Genomic DNA, 14,151 nt, shown 5'->3' with positions numbered 1-14,151 from the left:
CTCTCTCGCTTGCCATCTTTCGATCTCTCTGCCAGCGCAGTTTGACTGCCCGGAATTTAGCAGGGAGCGTGAACCGAGTAAACCTGATGTGATGTTAACCGCAATTTACAGATATACTCAACCTCTCCCATGACCCCTCAATTAAATTCAACATAAAGCTACACAACAGCTATCTTGTCTTTGAGAACTTGGCTGACAGTAGAAGCCACCAAGGAAACGCCGTGCCACACTGATCGCAGTAATTACTGATGCAACGAAGAGAAATTCAAATAGTTTTTGGGTTAATTCTGAAAGAGTTTAAAGTATATTTTGAAAAAAGCTGTTGTGTTGTGTCAGTTCTTTAAAGATGTATGCTCTGGGAGATCTTCAGAAAAACCAAACAAGGTCTTCGAGTTCTAGGTCGTCGCAGATGAACAGAAATCTCACAAAATGCCTAGAGCGATATTATGACGGGTGTTTCATTTGGACGGTTAGAGCAGAATGAAGCCGAACCGGTCAGTGGGGAGCAGATGACGCAAACACCAGCATTTGTAACTGTGGTGCAATCTCAGCCACATCAAGGACAAACCCAGCAGAAAGGCGGCCCCATGGTGAAACATGTTTGAGTCCGTAGGCATCTAGAGTTAGAGACTGATAGGTGCGTCGGGAGTGTGCAGAAAGGTCTTGATGAACCCACAGTGGATTTGATCCACACTTATCTCGGAGGATGCAGCATCAGTTGAATTAAAGCACCTCCTTATGCTTTTTCGAATATATAACCTTTATGCAGTGTATAACATAGCTCTTTGTGAATGTAAAAAGCCTGACAAGTTTTAAAGATCAACGTGCACAAAAAATACATTTATTGTATCATAAAAGAAAGAATTGATTCTGCACTGCTGCAACAAGTCGTCAGCCATTCAACTCTCTCTTCCTGATACATACTTACAAAACAGTGCAACAAATTTGCATAATTCCAGCGTATGATCTTCACTGACTGCCCCTGAATGACATCTACTCTGACCCACCCTCAAACACTGTAGTTGTAGCTGAGACTGGTTTGTGTAGTTCATGTCAAGAAGATGCCGTTTTCAGCAATGCAATTCCATTGTTTGTATACAAGAGTTTCATTTCTGACATGTAAGCAGTAGACCAATCACAACAGACTGGGCCATCTGACCAATCAGAGCAAAGGAGGCTTGCAGAAAGGAGGGGTTTAGAGAGACTGAATCTTCAAATCTTTGTTTTCAGAATCTTTGTGAAATGAGGTGATACGCAGTGTATATTGAAAATGAAAATGTTTTTTGACCCTTGATGCATGTAAACCTACTTGTAGGAGACAAAAAAAAATAGGAACCTTTAAAATAGCATAATAGGGGCACTTTAACTGGAGATCATACATTAAAAAACTGGGCCATGTCCACCGAAAAACTCTGGAGAGGCCAAATGCAGAAATTTTGGGAGAATATAAATGTATGTGGGTCAACATATATGCACATATGTGTATCTAACTAAAGATTACAAAATCCATGTTTCAAGATCGATGCATTTGCATCGGCAGGATTTTTAATTGATGCATCAAGAAAAACGAGTGAATTGTAATGCAATTTATGAGAAATTTCCCCAAGTTTATATGATAAAGATGTTAAGTATAGTGGAAATGAATGTAAAGATTTGGCTGGCAGATACATATCTCTCTCAAAACTGTGAGGACTGTGTATGGTGTTCATGTATGATTTTTGTCGCGTAATATGCATATATGTCATTCACTTGGACTTACACTTGGATGTCTAGCATGATCCTCTTGTCTTCTTCAACATGGATCCCCCAGATGCAGTCCTGACCCTTATCATAGGCCTCAGGCCAGTTTGGAGATAACACCACCCCAGCTGAATCTGTGATCTCTCCACTGCAAACAGCTGCAATGCAACAAGAGAGAGAGAGAAAACAGGTCAGAGTGAAAAGCAAACACACACAAAAGTACCTAAAATGCAAAAGTACCCAAATCTTTATTTAATCTGTATTAAATCTTATTTATTGCACAATACAATAAATATCAGAATAAATAAATAAAATGAATGTTGTCAGTGTTATTTTAGTATTATATAAACTGTAGAATTTAGGCAACATGTCTTTTCATCTAAAATTTATATTTTATTTTATTTCATCTTAATTTTAATGAATGAAAATGATTTTAATATTTTAAGTTAATAACAACACTGATGTTATACAAAATCACTATATGTTCAAAAGTTCTCCCAGCTCTCGAACAGAGCTCAAGCTCTGGATTAATCCGACTGGGGTCTAAATGAAAAATTCTGGCCAGATTAACAAATGACTCATTGCATCCTGTTTTCATTTCCCCCCTATTCACATCACTACACTGGCTTAGCTGGATGTAAGCACATTTTCAAATGGAAAAGCTGTTGTCTTGACCCTCTTCTAGAGCCAGTACGATTAAATCCTTTCAATCCAAACTCTATTGTGAGGCTCAAGAAATGTACTTGAGCAACGGGTCAGATAAGATAGCCGTGTGTGTGTGTGTGTGTGTGTGTGTGTGTGTGTGTGTGGAATCTGGGCATTATGAGTGAGGCATTCTCTCACATTATTCGGCTCTGTGCACCTGGTTCTAGCATCCATGGCTTAATGCTTTTAGTGCTGCTTTAGGTGCGTGACTGTGGCTAAGAATGTCTGAAACCCATCCAGGTGACACAGGATGTAGTGGATTACATAGAAAAGGCACTAAAAGGATGTGAGGGGTTTGTACTGTACTTGCACATGCGGCCTGAAGAGCTCTTCAGCAGCTAACTAATGCAGGATATACACAGAAACGCATAAATGTAAAGCTTACACTATACCCTCCACACGTGTGAACGTAGAGGAGATAATAATTTGTTCCTGACAGCTTTATTTACAGTACATGCTGCCTGTGTTGTTTTAGCACCAGATTCATGAAGCAAATTATCCAGTTTAGGTAAACACTTTTGGATAAATGGCTAGTTATAATGCTCTTTACATTGATTAGATCAGCTTTTGATGAATAATACATGAAATAAAATAAGAAATCACTCAATAAATATTCAAATAATAATTTAAATAATAATAATGATGATAATCCATCTATCCAATCTCCAATCCGCTTTATCCTCTGGAGCCTATCCCAGCATCTCTCAATCTCCAATCCGCTTTTATCCTCTGGAGCCTATCCCAGCATCTCTGGCCATAGGTGGGGGACACCCTGGGCAGATGGCCAGTTAATTATAATAATAATAATAACTGGTATTAATAATATTATTAGTTTAAATTTGAACTTTATTTAGATTTAAATCAAAATCCAATCAACAACTGATGCATAGAACAAAATGAATAAAATGCACATTTTTATTGAATACTGGATTTGACCCACAGTGTACATATAGGGTTGAACATCGTTTAGAATTTGAATTTGAAGGAAGTAGAATAAAAAAAAACTGAACTCAAAACAAAAGACAAAAGTGTTAGCTTGACAAAGCCTTGTTTGAAAGATAAAAAAAAGTTTTAAAAGCATTGAAGGCTTATAGGCCTAACGGACAGATTCAAATTCACTCTCATAAACTGAAAAGGAGCTAATTCTTCACTTCTGAATTTGGCCCAACCCTGGTACATATGCATATGCAAACATTCCCACACACACCTCTGCAGGCGGGTTCAGTCTCATTCCATTGAGGGTTGCTGGGATCCATGCACTCGATGATAACGGAGCCCTGCTCCAGGGTGTAGCCGGGGTCGCAGGTGAACTCCACAACCGTGCCCACAGCGTAGGTGCTGTCAGTGCTGGTGAAGTTGCCGTACTTGACGAATGGCTCGTAGCAGTGCCCTGCTGCAAAAGCTGAGAGGACACACCATAAATCACCTGCTCCAAGACGCACATCACAGTCCAAACACTATCACCAAGCATCTGATTTCAGAAGAGCTTAAAACACACAGACAACCAGTCCGCTCGGCTCAGCCTTTCACATAATAATTTCATTGGAAAGGCAGAGGGCAACGCGGAATCTGAATTTAAAAGCATTTTTAGATGGCAGTCTAAAATAATTTGTCTGTTGAATGTGGCAAAGCAATGTGCAGCGTTTTACATTCCCACCAATCAAAATCCTCCTGGATGCAAAACCAAGGTTTCGGGTTGCCCTTGGAAGGATATTGTTAGTTAATCAACCTTAGCCAGACTTGCAAGGCCATTTACGGGCGTAAAAGGAAGAGAGACGGCCCGACAACGTGAATAAATGTGCAACGTGAATGAACAAACTCACTCAGGGAAACAACAAACTGACATGCCTGGCTGAACCGTTATTGGTTGTTGTGCTCGCCTGAGAATGTAGAATAGAGATTAGAGCAAGAGGAGGAGACTTAAGATGAGGATGTTCAGACTATGGGTAAACACTGGCTTTGATATCCCTCCGGGTCCGGCCTCATTCAAGCGTGCGCTAGATTAGACTACCCACTTTCAGCCTCGCTCTGTTTAATAAACACAGGCCATTCTGCCAATTACAGCAAACTGTACCCCTCCCCCTCCACCAATCCCCTTACCCAGACACATTTGCATTATTCATCTTTGTATTCATCTGGCTCCTTCTCTAAAAGAAGTAAAAATGAGTCATTTTAATCATCAGTTGATTCTTGCTCTCTTATATCCACAGAAACAATCATTACATAAGATGGCATCAACATAAAAGTCAGATTTATATGGAAATGAGCTTTGCACATAATTTAATTTAATGCGCAATGCACATTTTGTGTTATTGCCATGAGTGAGGTCCCCATAGGAAAGAAAAATCATATTAGTTATTTGTCATCAATTAGATTCATTTGTGATCAAAAATACTTTTTTTGCTTCAGTTTTATTTATTTATCAGTGCTGCACGATCAATAATACGCAATCGCGATGTCAAGCCTACGCGATTATATGACGCAAAATGCTGCGATTTTATATGAAATAAACAAATTAGGGCTGTTAACGCAATTAACGCAGCATCTGTTAATTTTTGTCATCCTTTGGCTAGTGTTACATGATCCCGCTCTTATTCATGCAAATGCTTTTAAACCATTCATGCGCGACAAGACAAAAAAAGAGCGCGCTGCCTGTGAATGTCCTGACTGTGACACACAAAAGACTCGCGCTAGTAACGTGCGTGCGCACAAGACAGCACGTCAGAATACAGTTCTCTTTCGTGCTGGAACGAACAATAACACACACAATTATGCCAAAATGTCTTTTTGTCGAGTATCTTCATAACCGAAGAACAGTCTTATGATGAACGTGAAGAGTTGTGACTCGTGAGAGAATGAGGCATGTGTGAGATCCGCGTCTCTGTTAGCAGCGGCTGGTCTTAAAGGGACTTTACACAGTAGCCACTAATTATCTCTGTCGTTAAAGTTAATCAAAGAACAAAGGGAACAGAGAAAAACACTCACTGCTCTTGACTAAAGAACTTTTGTAACTTTAATAAGGATTAGTCTATATATAATTTATAATTAATGCAGCGCAGACTGTTTGATAACTTTATTAAATTTCTGTATATGTCCTAAGACAGGAAGGGCACAGGTAAATATGATATGCAAGGTTTTTATTTTTAGGTGTTTATTTATATTTTTTGAAGCCTAACAACTGTTTTAACTTTGATGATAATAAGAAATGTTTCTTGAGCATCAAATCAGCATATCTGAAGGATCATGTGACACTGAAGATTGAAGTAATGATGCTGAAAATTCAGCTTTTCCATCACAGGAAAAAAATTACATTTAAAAAAAGACAAAAGTTATTTTTTAATTGTAACAATATTTCACACTATTACTGTTTTTACTTTACCTTTTATCAAATAAATGCAGCTTTGTTGAGCATGAGAGACATTCAAAAACATAAATAAATCTTCCCAACCCAAAGCTTTTGAATTGTAGTGATAAAAATGTAAAACAGCAACTTTAGCTATAAAAGTTTATCTGGGCCATGCTGACGGTCATACACAACAAGGTCAAAAAATAAAGAAATTTACCTATGAAAAGTATGACAATACCTCTATTTCAGCAAATACAAATATTCCAAATACAATTATTACATAAATTTACATGATTCTGGTTTAAATGGCCTTCAGGGAACTGAACAAGTATTCAATGTGTGGCTTCTCAATACACAAAGAGTTCAATTCTTTTGCTAGTCTATTGAAATTTATAAAAACAGATCCATTTTGATTTTAAGCACTTCAGTCAGAAAGACTATTAAAGGCTGAGCACTCTAACTGGTGTGAAATTCAGAGAGGTGTCAGAAGTGTGAGAAGACAAGCCAAATTATTACAGGTAGCCGTGAAGGCACATTAGTATATTGTAGATAGCATAATCGGATTGTGGCATGGTAAATGAGATTAGATTGATCTCGCCAGATAATGACTGCGAGGTCCCGAGGTGTGCATGTCAACCCTGTGAACAAATGCAACTGCACACATTCGACTGACCTGTCAGAGGGAATAGGAATGTAATTTATGCAATTTCTCTTTCCAGTTAAAACTCATTTTAATGACCTTGCCGGGTTACATTTGATTCGATTTCCATTTGATTTAATCTGAATAAATCTCATTTGAGCCATGAATCTAAGGAGTGTTTAGCAAGGCACGTAAGAGAAAAGATCTTTGGTGTGAATCGAAGCAACAAGGGGAATGTGCCGGAAGGTACAATCTTTGTCTCCACCACAGCCCTGAGGCTCTGTAAAGGACATGTGTTCTTCAAACAACGTTTGAACTCGGTAACCGCCGCCGTGTATGGCCCGGTTCAGAGACAAAGCAGCGGAGGACGGATAAGAAAAGATGTCAAGTCCTCATTATTACGATGTCCTGTGACCAATGCTGTACAGTGACTAAAAAACTGATAATGAATAAGACATTAGTGAACCGAATCATGATCTACATTTACACCCAAATAATACGCTTATAATCGAATTGATGGCAGTCAATCGGATAAAAAATTCTTAATAGAAAACATCAATCGATCCACACTTGAATCCAACCAGTTTCAAAAAACCTTGTGCACAGGCAATGGGTCATGATGTTTACATACATTCAATGACTTATGAACGTGCGTATGTTTATCTCGTATCTTACGAACTGGTCAGTGGAGGAGACTTAATATTTACTCAATATTTGCTAAAAAAGCTCTACTAACATTTTTGTCAGCTTTCTTTTTCATCAAGATAAAAATTGCACTCCAGTAAAAATAGTTCTAGTGACATTTTCCCGATGGTTTTCTCGGTTCTGAACGTGGCGACTGAAATTTTGTTGAGAATACATGTAATGCACATGTAAACGAATATGTGAATCAGATTGCAGCATTTATAGTTCATGTAAACAGAACTTTCAGAATGTGAAATCAGATTGTATTCATTCTGATTGACGGAAATTAGTGAACGTAAACATACCTACTGGTTCACTCGCGAACTGACCTGGGCTGCGATTCTCAAAAGTTGATCGTAGAGACCATTGGTGGCAATGATTCTACGATCTACTCAAGCTTACAATGAATTGTCTAGTTAGTCCGTACCTTCATATCTAATGGCCACCCCCGTGTTGGTCCCGAAACCATCCGTCGTGAACTCCACAAAGAGATATCTGTCGGAACAAACGATCCCCTCGTTCGGAAGGTATTCCACCTCATACGAGTCATACAGAATGGGCGAGTCGATGTGGTTGCCATTTTTTATCAGAAACCTGCAGACATAAACAGAACAGAATGGTTTAGTTTGGTTCAAAACAGCGAATCTCTCTACAGTATCTGTTTGGCAGCAGATGTAACGTTCCTCCGATTTCTAGTACTGTCTTTTGGCAGTTTTCATAATAATTGCCTGATATGATTTTGAATAGCTGAGCAGCAAGTGACCTCATTAAAAGTCCATTTGTTAGCAAAGCCTGCAGAAAAAGCGGATACTGCTAATAAAAATAACTTAATCCCCCTCCTGAGGCCCCGGAGTGGGCTGTAATCGCTCTCTCCGCGCCTGCACGAGGGGATTTGATTATTCTAAATTATTTTAAAGGAGAGCAAGTGTCTGATCTCAGAAACTTTCATCCACTTTCACTCGCGCACTCACAGCTGTTCCTATCATCCCTCGCTCTCGCCGTAGCAGATAATGCCCTGAAGAGTAGCGCCACATTTGGAGTGTGACGCACTGTGAAGAGACACTCTGAGCTTCTCCAACTGTCTCTTTGAACATCAGTTGACTAATTAGTGTATAATAGCGGAGTACTGAGTGAGTTGACTGATACGAACCTGTCATCATCTTCGGCGAGGGCCACCTTTTCGAAGTGCACGTGCAGTCTTTGACCCTCAGGGGCCTCCAGCACCCAGTGGCAGGTCAGGTTGTTGCTGTAGTTGCCAGGGAAACCAGGCGATACAATGCGGCCGAGAGTCGCGTTCTTCACCATTCCACCACAGGCCACTGTTCAAAGTACAAATGGAAGGAGACAGATGCCATTGAGATGAAAATAAGAGTGCTAGAGTTCAAGGAAAGCCCTCAGAATGAGCTTTGAGCTGTGGATAACAAAACTCTTTCATAGTGCATGAACACAGAGACTAGATCTCTATCTAAAACACAATAATGTAGCAATAAGAAGACATAGAAAGTGAGGGTACACGTCAAAGACTTTCAGATACCCTCAGTGCATGAAAATGTGTGCTTATATAGTAGGAGAAAAACTGTATCTGAAATGAGGAGTACGTCTGAATTCAACAGTAGGTGAAAAGAATCCGAATGACCTACTACTTCCGGCGAGATTCTGAAGTGCAAATCTGATGGATGTTTTCTATCCCATGAGGCCACGGGAGAGCAGTACTGAATGGCAGTGAAGCGATGCAACTGACACCACAAGTCACATGACAATGTCAACATGGCTGATGTAGTAAAGTGGGATTTATTCATACTACATACATTCATTCTGTAGTCTATAGAATATATATTTTTAACGGTCGCAATTTTTTTTCCCATTAAAAGCCGTACTTACTCAGACATTATGTGATTTCAGATGCACCAGGTGCTTGGGATTATAAAAGACTTTTTAAAATCTAGTTTAAAACACATGTGCCGAGATCTTAAAAATGTACTCGTTGTATTTATGCTGGTTTTATATATATTTTTGAAAGACTTTTATACCATTTTCAACAAAAGTTTAAATGTAATGACTATAAAAATGCCATTTATTAAGTATAAAGTATTAACATAATTCCCTGACTCCGTGAACAAATGCTAGTGTACAATTTCATTATTAATAATTATTTTTAATTAAATAATTGTATAGTATTTTATTAGTATTTTACGATAATAATATACATATAGTAAATAATTAATATACCTTTTACACGTTGAAGTAATCTTGCCTTGTCATTTTAAGAAACTTCCTGAACTTGACAGGGGTCCTCTCTATGATATAATTTCCTGTTTTATAAAAAAAAAATCTGCATTTTGGTCATACCACAAGACTTTGGGGAAAAAATCAAATAGTAATAATATGGGAATCAGTTTTGCATAAAACAAAAACACTAAAAGAATTTTAATTGAAAAATGTTTTCATTGTGATATCAGGACAGTTGTGTCACACTGAAATTCATCCCCCACAAAGCCATACAATTATTTTTAATTCAGAAATGAAAAATGCTGAAAATAAAAAGAGGAGCATTTAAGTTATTGTATTTATGCCACCTCTTGACTCAAGAAACTTTAGACCACAACGACTCAAACAGAGAAGGATTACTATTACTAAAGCAACAGTAAACAGTTTTTGTTAAAGCAACAAAAAAAAGAGTGAGAGCTTGTCGGAGGTATTCCTTCAGAGCTTGACGGCTGAAGGTTAGTCAGGCGCACAGAACGTAATTAAAGTGGACCCAAAGCCCTGCTCCCTGGCAGCCGGCCCATGCTGATCAGTAATCAGACTCTGACAGTCTGGCCCGGCTCCGCATCAGCATGCTTCTAAAACTGCACGTTTATGCTATTTCACTCCAAAATAATGGCAAAAAGTGAAAAACCCCAGGTCCTGTAGGCCACGTCTGGCAGCCGCAGGCTAACTAAACCACCTCACGACTCGTGCCGCCGAAGCACTAAATGAGATCCTTCATCAAAACAGCCGTCCTTCAGGGAACCCGGTCTTGTTTGCAATCGAAGATGTTGTTCTGTTTGTCATGCAAGAGGGAAGAGTTCTCCAGCTCTGGGATTCGGCTCTACAAAGAGATTGAGGCACAAAAAGTCCTTATTTATGCAGAGGAGGCAGACCTGTCAATCACGCTGTCACACCAGGCTGCCTTGAGGGGGTACGGTTGTTAATATTCACTGCCTTGTAGCACAAACAATTCTGTTACAACCATTCCAGCCAAAATCAATGATCAAACCCCAATTAACTTAAAAGGATGAGGGAGCAACCGCAACGGGAGTTTCTCCTCTGTCAAGTTAAATCACACCTGTGTGGACTAAATATTTACACAGGCATGAGGTTTGGTTGCGTCTGAATGACAAAATGACTTGTGGGTGTATGTTTATGGAGAAACGAAGAAAATAAAACGAAGGATAATTGCTAGTGAGCGAGTCCAGGGCGGCTTCACAATGATGCAAATCAGCAAGTGTGAGGAGGCTGTGTTTATCATTGACAGGCAAAACCACTTGCATCTAGATAAAAATAAAATAAGGTTCATTAAAAGCAGAAACTACTATTTCATAGATTTTCCTGTACTTGTAACATTAACAGTGCTGCTTACTAGTGCTACTGCTTCATAATTGAATTTCTCAGGGGCAGAGATCAAATACTGCAGATTTGGTAATTAACTGTCATTTAGCTGATGCTTTTGTTGTAGCGCACTCAATACAGGGACAATCCCTCTGGAGTAACCTGCAATTAAGAGTCTATTTGGTGAAAGGGCACATGTGACATGTTAGGTAGTTTCTACTTCAAGTTTACAGCCACCTGGAAGCAACCTGCATCTATTGTATTATCAGCCTAGATACATAACCCTTTAAAGGGATCACTTGGGTCCAAGTGATGTTCAATAAACCGCATTTGGGGCATATTGTCAAGTAGCACAGATTTTTTTTTTTAATGACTCTAGTTAAAATAAAAGCAAAAATCTTGGTAAGAATAATAAACTTAATGGAGGTAAATTATGCCATCATTATTCAGATAGTATAAAAGTATTTTTTGTCAAAGCACTTTAATTCTTATCTAAATTGTAATTTTTCAGTGGAACGACTGGTCTAGCCACCAACGTAACCAATTTCACCAATGTAATCCCAGTGGTTGTCAGGTAAAAACGTAAGTGTGTTCACTCTTGGCATGTTTGGTTCGATTAAAATTAACCCTGGTGCAATTACTCTGTTAGCGCGGTTCATTTGAATAAGTTGAATGGTGCCATCTGAACCCTGGTGCGCACCACACAAACGGACACAGACCACTGAAAAGATCATAGTCAAGATGTTTTCCATCACAGTTCGGTACAGACATCAGAACCGCGTCTCCTCGCAGCAGATCTTCATTTGTGTGCGTGACAAAGGGATTCCTGGTGCTGTTTCGACTCCTTTACACATTTTATAAGCTCTTCACGAGTTCTCAGCTGGTCAAAATACCATCATACGCAGGCTACGCACATACAACAAGCGCATTTACCCCAGCACACAACATTGTTTTGGATGTTCTGTCATGGAAAATATGTAATAAAAGCCGACCAATCAGGTTGTGAACATATCCCTTTATATTTAGGTTTGGTATCTTTAGGTTCGATGTTAAAATGCCAATGTGAACGCTTAGCGGACCAGGATTAAATGTTTGTTTTGTTGTGGGGGTCTGGACCAAACAAACCAAGCGAACCAAACTACAAGTGTGAACACCCCCTTAAATTCATCATTAAGTTTGGGGCTCACCAAGACAGCGTGGCACTCTGCCGCTCCAGTAGGGTGTGGTGGCATTGCGGCACGTCAGTGTGGAAGGACCCTGGAGTTGATATCCATTGAAGCAGTAGAAATAGGCCTCTCCCTCCGCATGGAGGCTTGTGACGGACACATCTCCATACGCTGGTCTATCAGGGAAGTTGCAACTCAAGACAAATGCTGTAATGGAGAGAAAAAGAATAAATGATTAGGCACATGATTAAAACTGCAACACGTCAGACCACACTTATTTAAACAAACGTCTGAAGCAGCTCTGAAACTATCATTAGACTGAGACTAAGGTCTGTGGGGAGTTTGAATATTGCATTACGGCGACTCCCACTTATTTCAAGAAGACTTATTATCTTAACAAACTCCATCTGTCTTTCTTTCTCTCAGTTTAATATGGTCTCCGAGGGTCTGTCCCCAATGGATGTCCTCTCTCCATGTTCTCCAGACCGCAGTCGACCTTTTCTGTGTGAAAGGGACATCTTGAAGATGACAAATAAACCCGAACCCTGAACACTGTCCGTTTCCCCAGCCAGAATGGGCCTGCTGGGATGCATGGAGACAATCATTAGCTGCCTAAGATGATAGATTAGACTCACATTTGGCCTAATGGTCGCAATAGACCAAAGCCCTCTCTAGCGCTGAGACTAGTGCAGATTCTTAATCATTTTTAACTGGACACTCTTTCCATTTTGACTTTCACACAGAGTCTCGCAAAACTCTGGTCCACATAGCAGTTTAATCTGGCCCACTTAGACAGACCGTCTGAATGTCTGATGACATACGGTATACAATGACCAGTGACAATTCAACGAGGTTTCATTTTGTTTCTACGTGCCATTTAGAAGCAGGTTTGAAATAAATTATGCCTCAATAACATTATTTGTATTTAAGTAATCTTACTGGTCTGGTTTAAATAAACCTTCATTAAAAATGGCCTCTTACAAAAGCTTTAGTCTTCTGAATAGGGCTGTAAAATTAGTCTTTATTGACCATTGCTGTCATGATCCCAGCCTGTGTTCCTGTTTGTCCTGTGTGTTCTTTTATGTTCTTTCTGTTCTTATCCTTTTGTTGATTGGTTCCCCGTTCATTAGTCTTGATTGTTCCCAGGTGTGTCTTGTTATATTGTTAGCCCTTGTGTATTTAAAATACACTGAAATCACCCCATGCCCTTAAATAGGGCACTATTTGGGGGGACAGCCATTTGTAGTGGTGTCCTAAACAACAGTGAACGTTATCAAGTGCACTCATTCAATCCCATAATGCACCGCAATAACAAGTGTACAACTGATGTATACCCATAATGCACTGTGAGGGTCGTGCCGAATGAATTCCCAGGTCTCGCCAGAAGATGGCGCTTGCAGCTGAATCATCCATTTTCCAAACCGCTGGTCCAATGTGGGTACAGCGTAATATTTAACAAGTATACATTTCTTTTTGATTGCTTATTAAATAGTTTAAACAAGGTTTGTACATGCTAGTTACCATGACAGAATTCAAGATAAATATTTTCATTACTACTGGAGCTGCCAGTTTCAAATGATTATTAAACAGCAAGCAAACTATGCAAAAGCTCAGCCCTTCCGGCGCTCTCATTGTACAAATTCACTCACTCATTTCTATTCACTCCTTGAAGTGGACTATATTAGTTGAGCATTGTAGGGAATAGTGAATGGCGATAGGGGGCGATTTTGAACACAGCCCCAGTGTTTCTTGGTCAGGACTTATTCTCTGTCACACCGAGCTCTCAGAGAAGTGTGAAGGCAGGATCCAAGTGCAGAGGATATACACAAAGAAAATCAAGAAAACCAGGGAGCAAGACTGAGACCAGCAACGTAACATCCACCAAAGGAAAACACCAGACAACAAAAACAGGAACATAAGTGCTTATATATACACACACAGGCTAATAGACTAACAAGACACACCAGCGACCTAATCAAACAAGAAAATGTTTCTTTCACCCTTTCAAAAGGCCTGAAGAAGGTCTTGGATCGAAGTGCTGCTATTTAGAAAACATTTGCAAGCTACAACAGTGCAATTTTTCAATTTTACCTTTTAAAATCAACAAGCCCCGATGATGTGAATACTAAAGACATAAAAAACTGAGATTTTTCTTTGAAATGAAAGAGGTCAAAATTCAAGGCCAGAGAGAATTTAATTGCAAGTCAGAACTGTGTCTGCAATTGAAGGATGCTTTGATAAGCAAGTGACCATCTTCTCCTTCATCACAAAAGTTCGCA

At 39.4% G+C, this 14,151-nt stretch overlaps 1 protein-coding gene across 3 annotated transcripts in view; it reads right to left on the bottom strand.

Moving 5' to 3' along the window:
• The window catches only part of LOC309506616 (seizure protein 6 homolog), a 67,079-nt gene that overhangs the window by 21,651 nt on the left and 31,277 nt on the right, over positions 1 to 14,151 (bottom strand). For all 3 annotated transcript variants that reach the window (XR_014208870.1, XM_082180507.1, XM_082180508.1), the window contains exons 2-6: positions 11,894 to 12,079; positions 8,266 to 8,434; positions 7,543 to 7,709; positions 3,653 to 3,847; positions 1,760 to 1,898 (exon numbers count right to left, since the gene is read on the bottom strand). Coding sequence is in view for 2 of the 3 variants with exons in the window: in XM_082180507.1 (XP_082036633.1) it covers positions 1,760 to 1,898; positions 3,653 to 3,847; positions 7,543 to 7,709; positions 8,266 to 8,434; positions 11,894 to 12,079 (856 nt within the window). In the remaining variant the exon portion in view is untranslated. The remainder of the gene's footprint in view (positions 1 to 1,759; positions 1,899 to 3,652; positions 3,848 to 7,542; positions 7,710 to 8,265; positions 8,435 to 11,893; positions 12,080 to 14,151) is intronic.

The sequence above is a fragment of the Leuciscus leuciscus genome (assembly GCF_965113295.1).
Source record: "Leuciscus leuciscus genome assembly, chromosome: 9".
NCBI lineage: Eukaryota > Metazoa > Chordata > Actinopteri > Cypriniformes > Leuciscidae > Leuciscus > Leuciscus leuciscus.
This window is presented reverse-complemented; position numbering and strand designations above follow the sequence as displayed.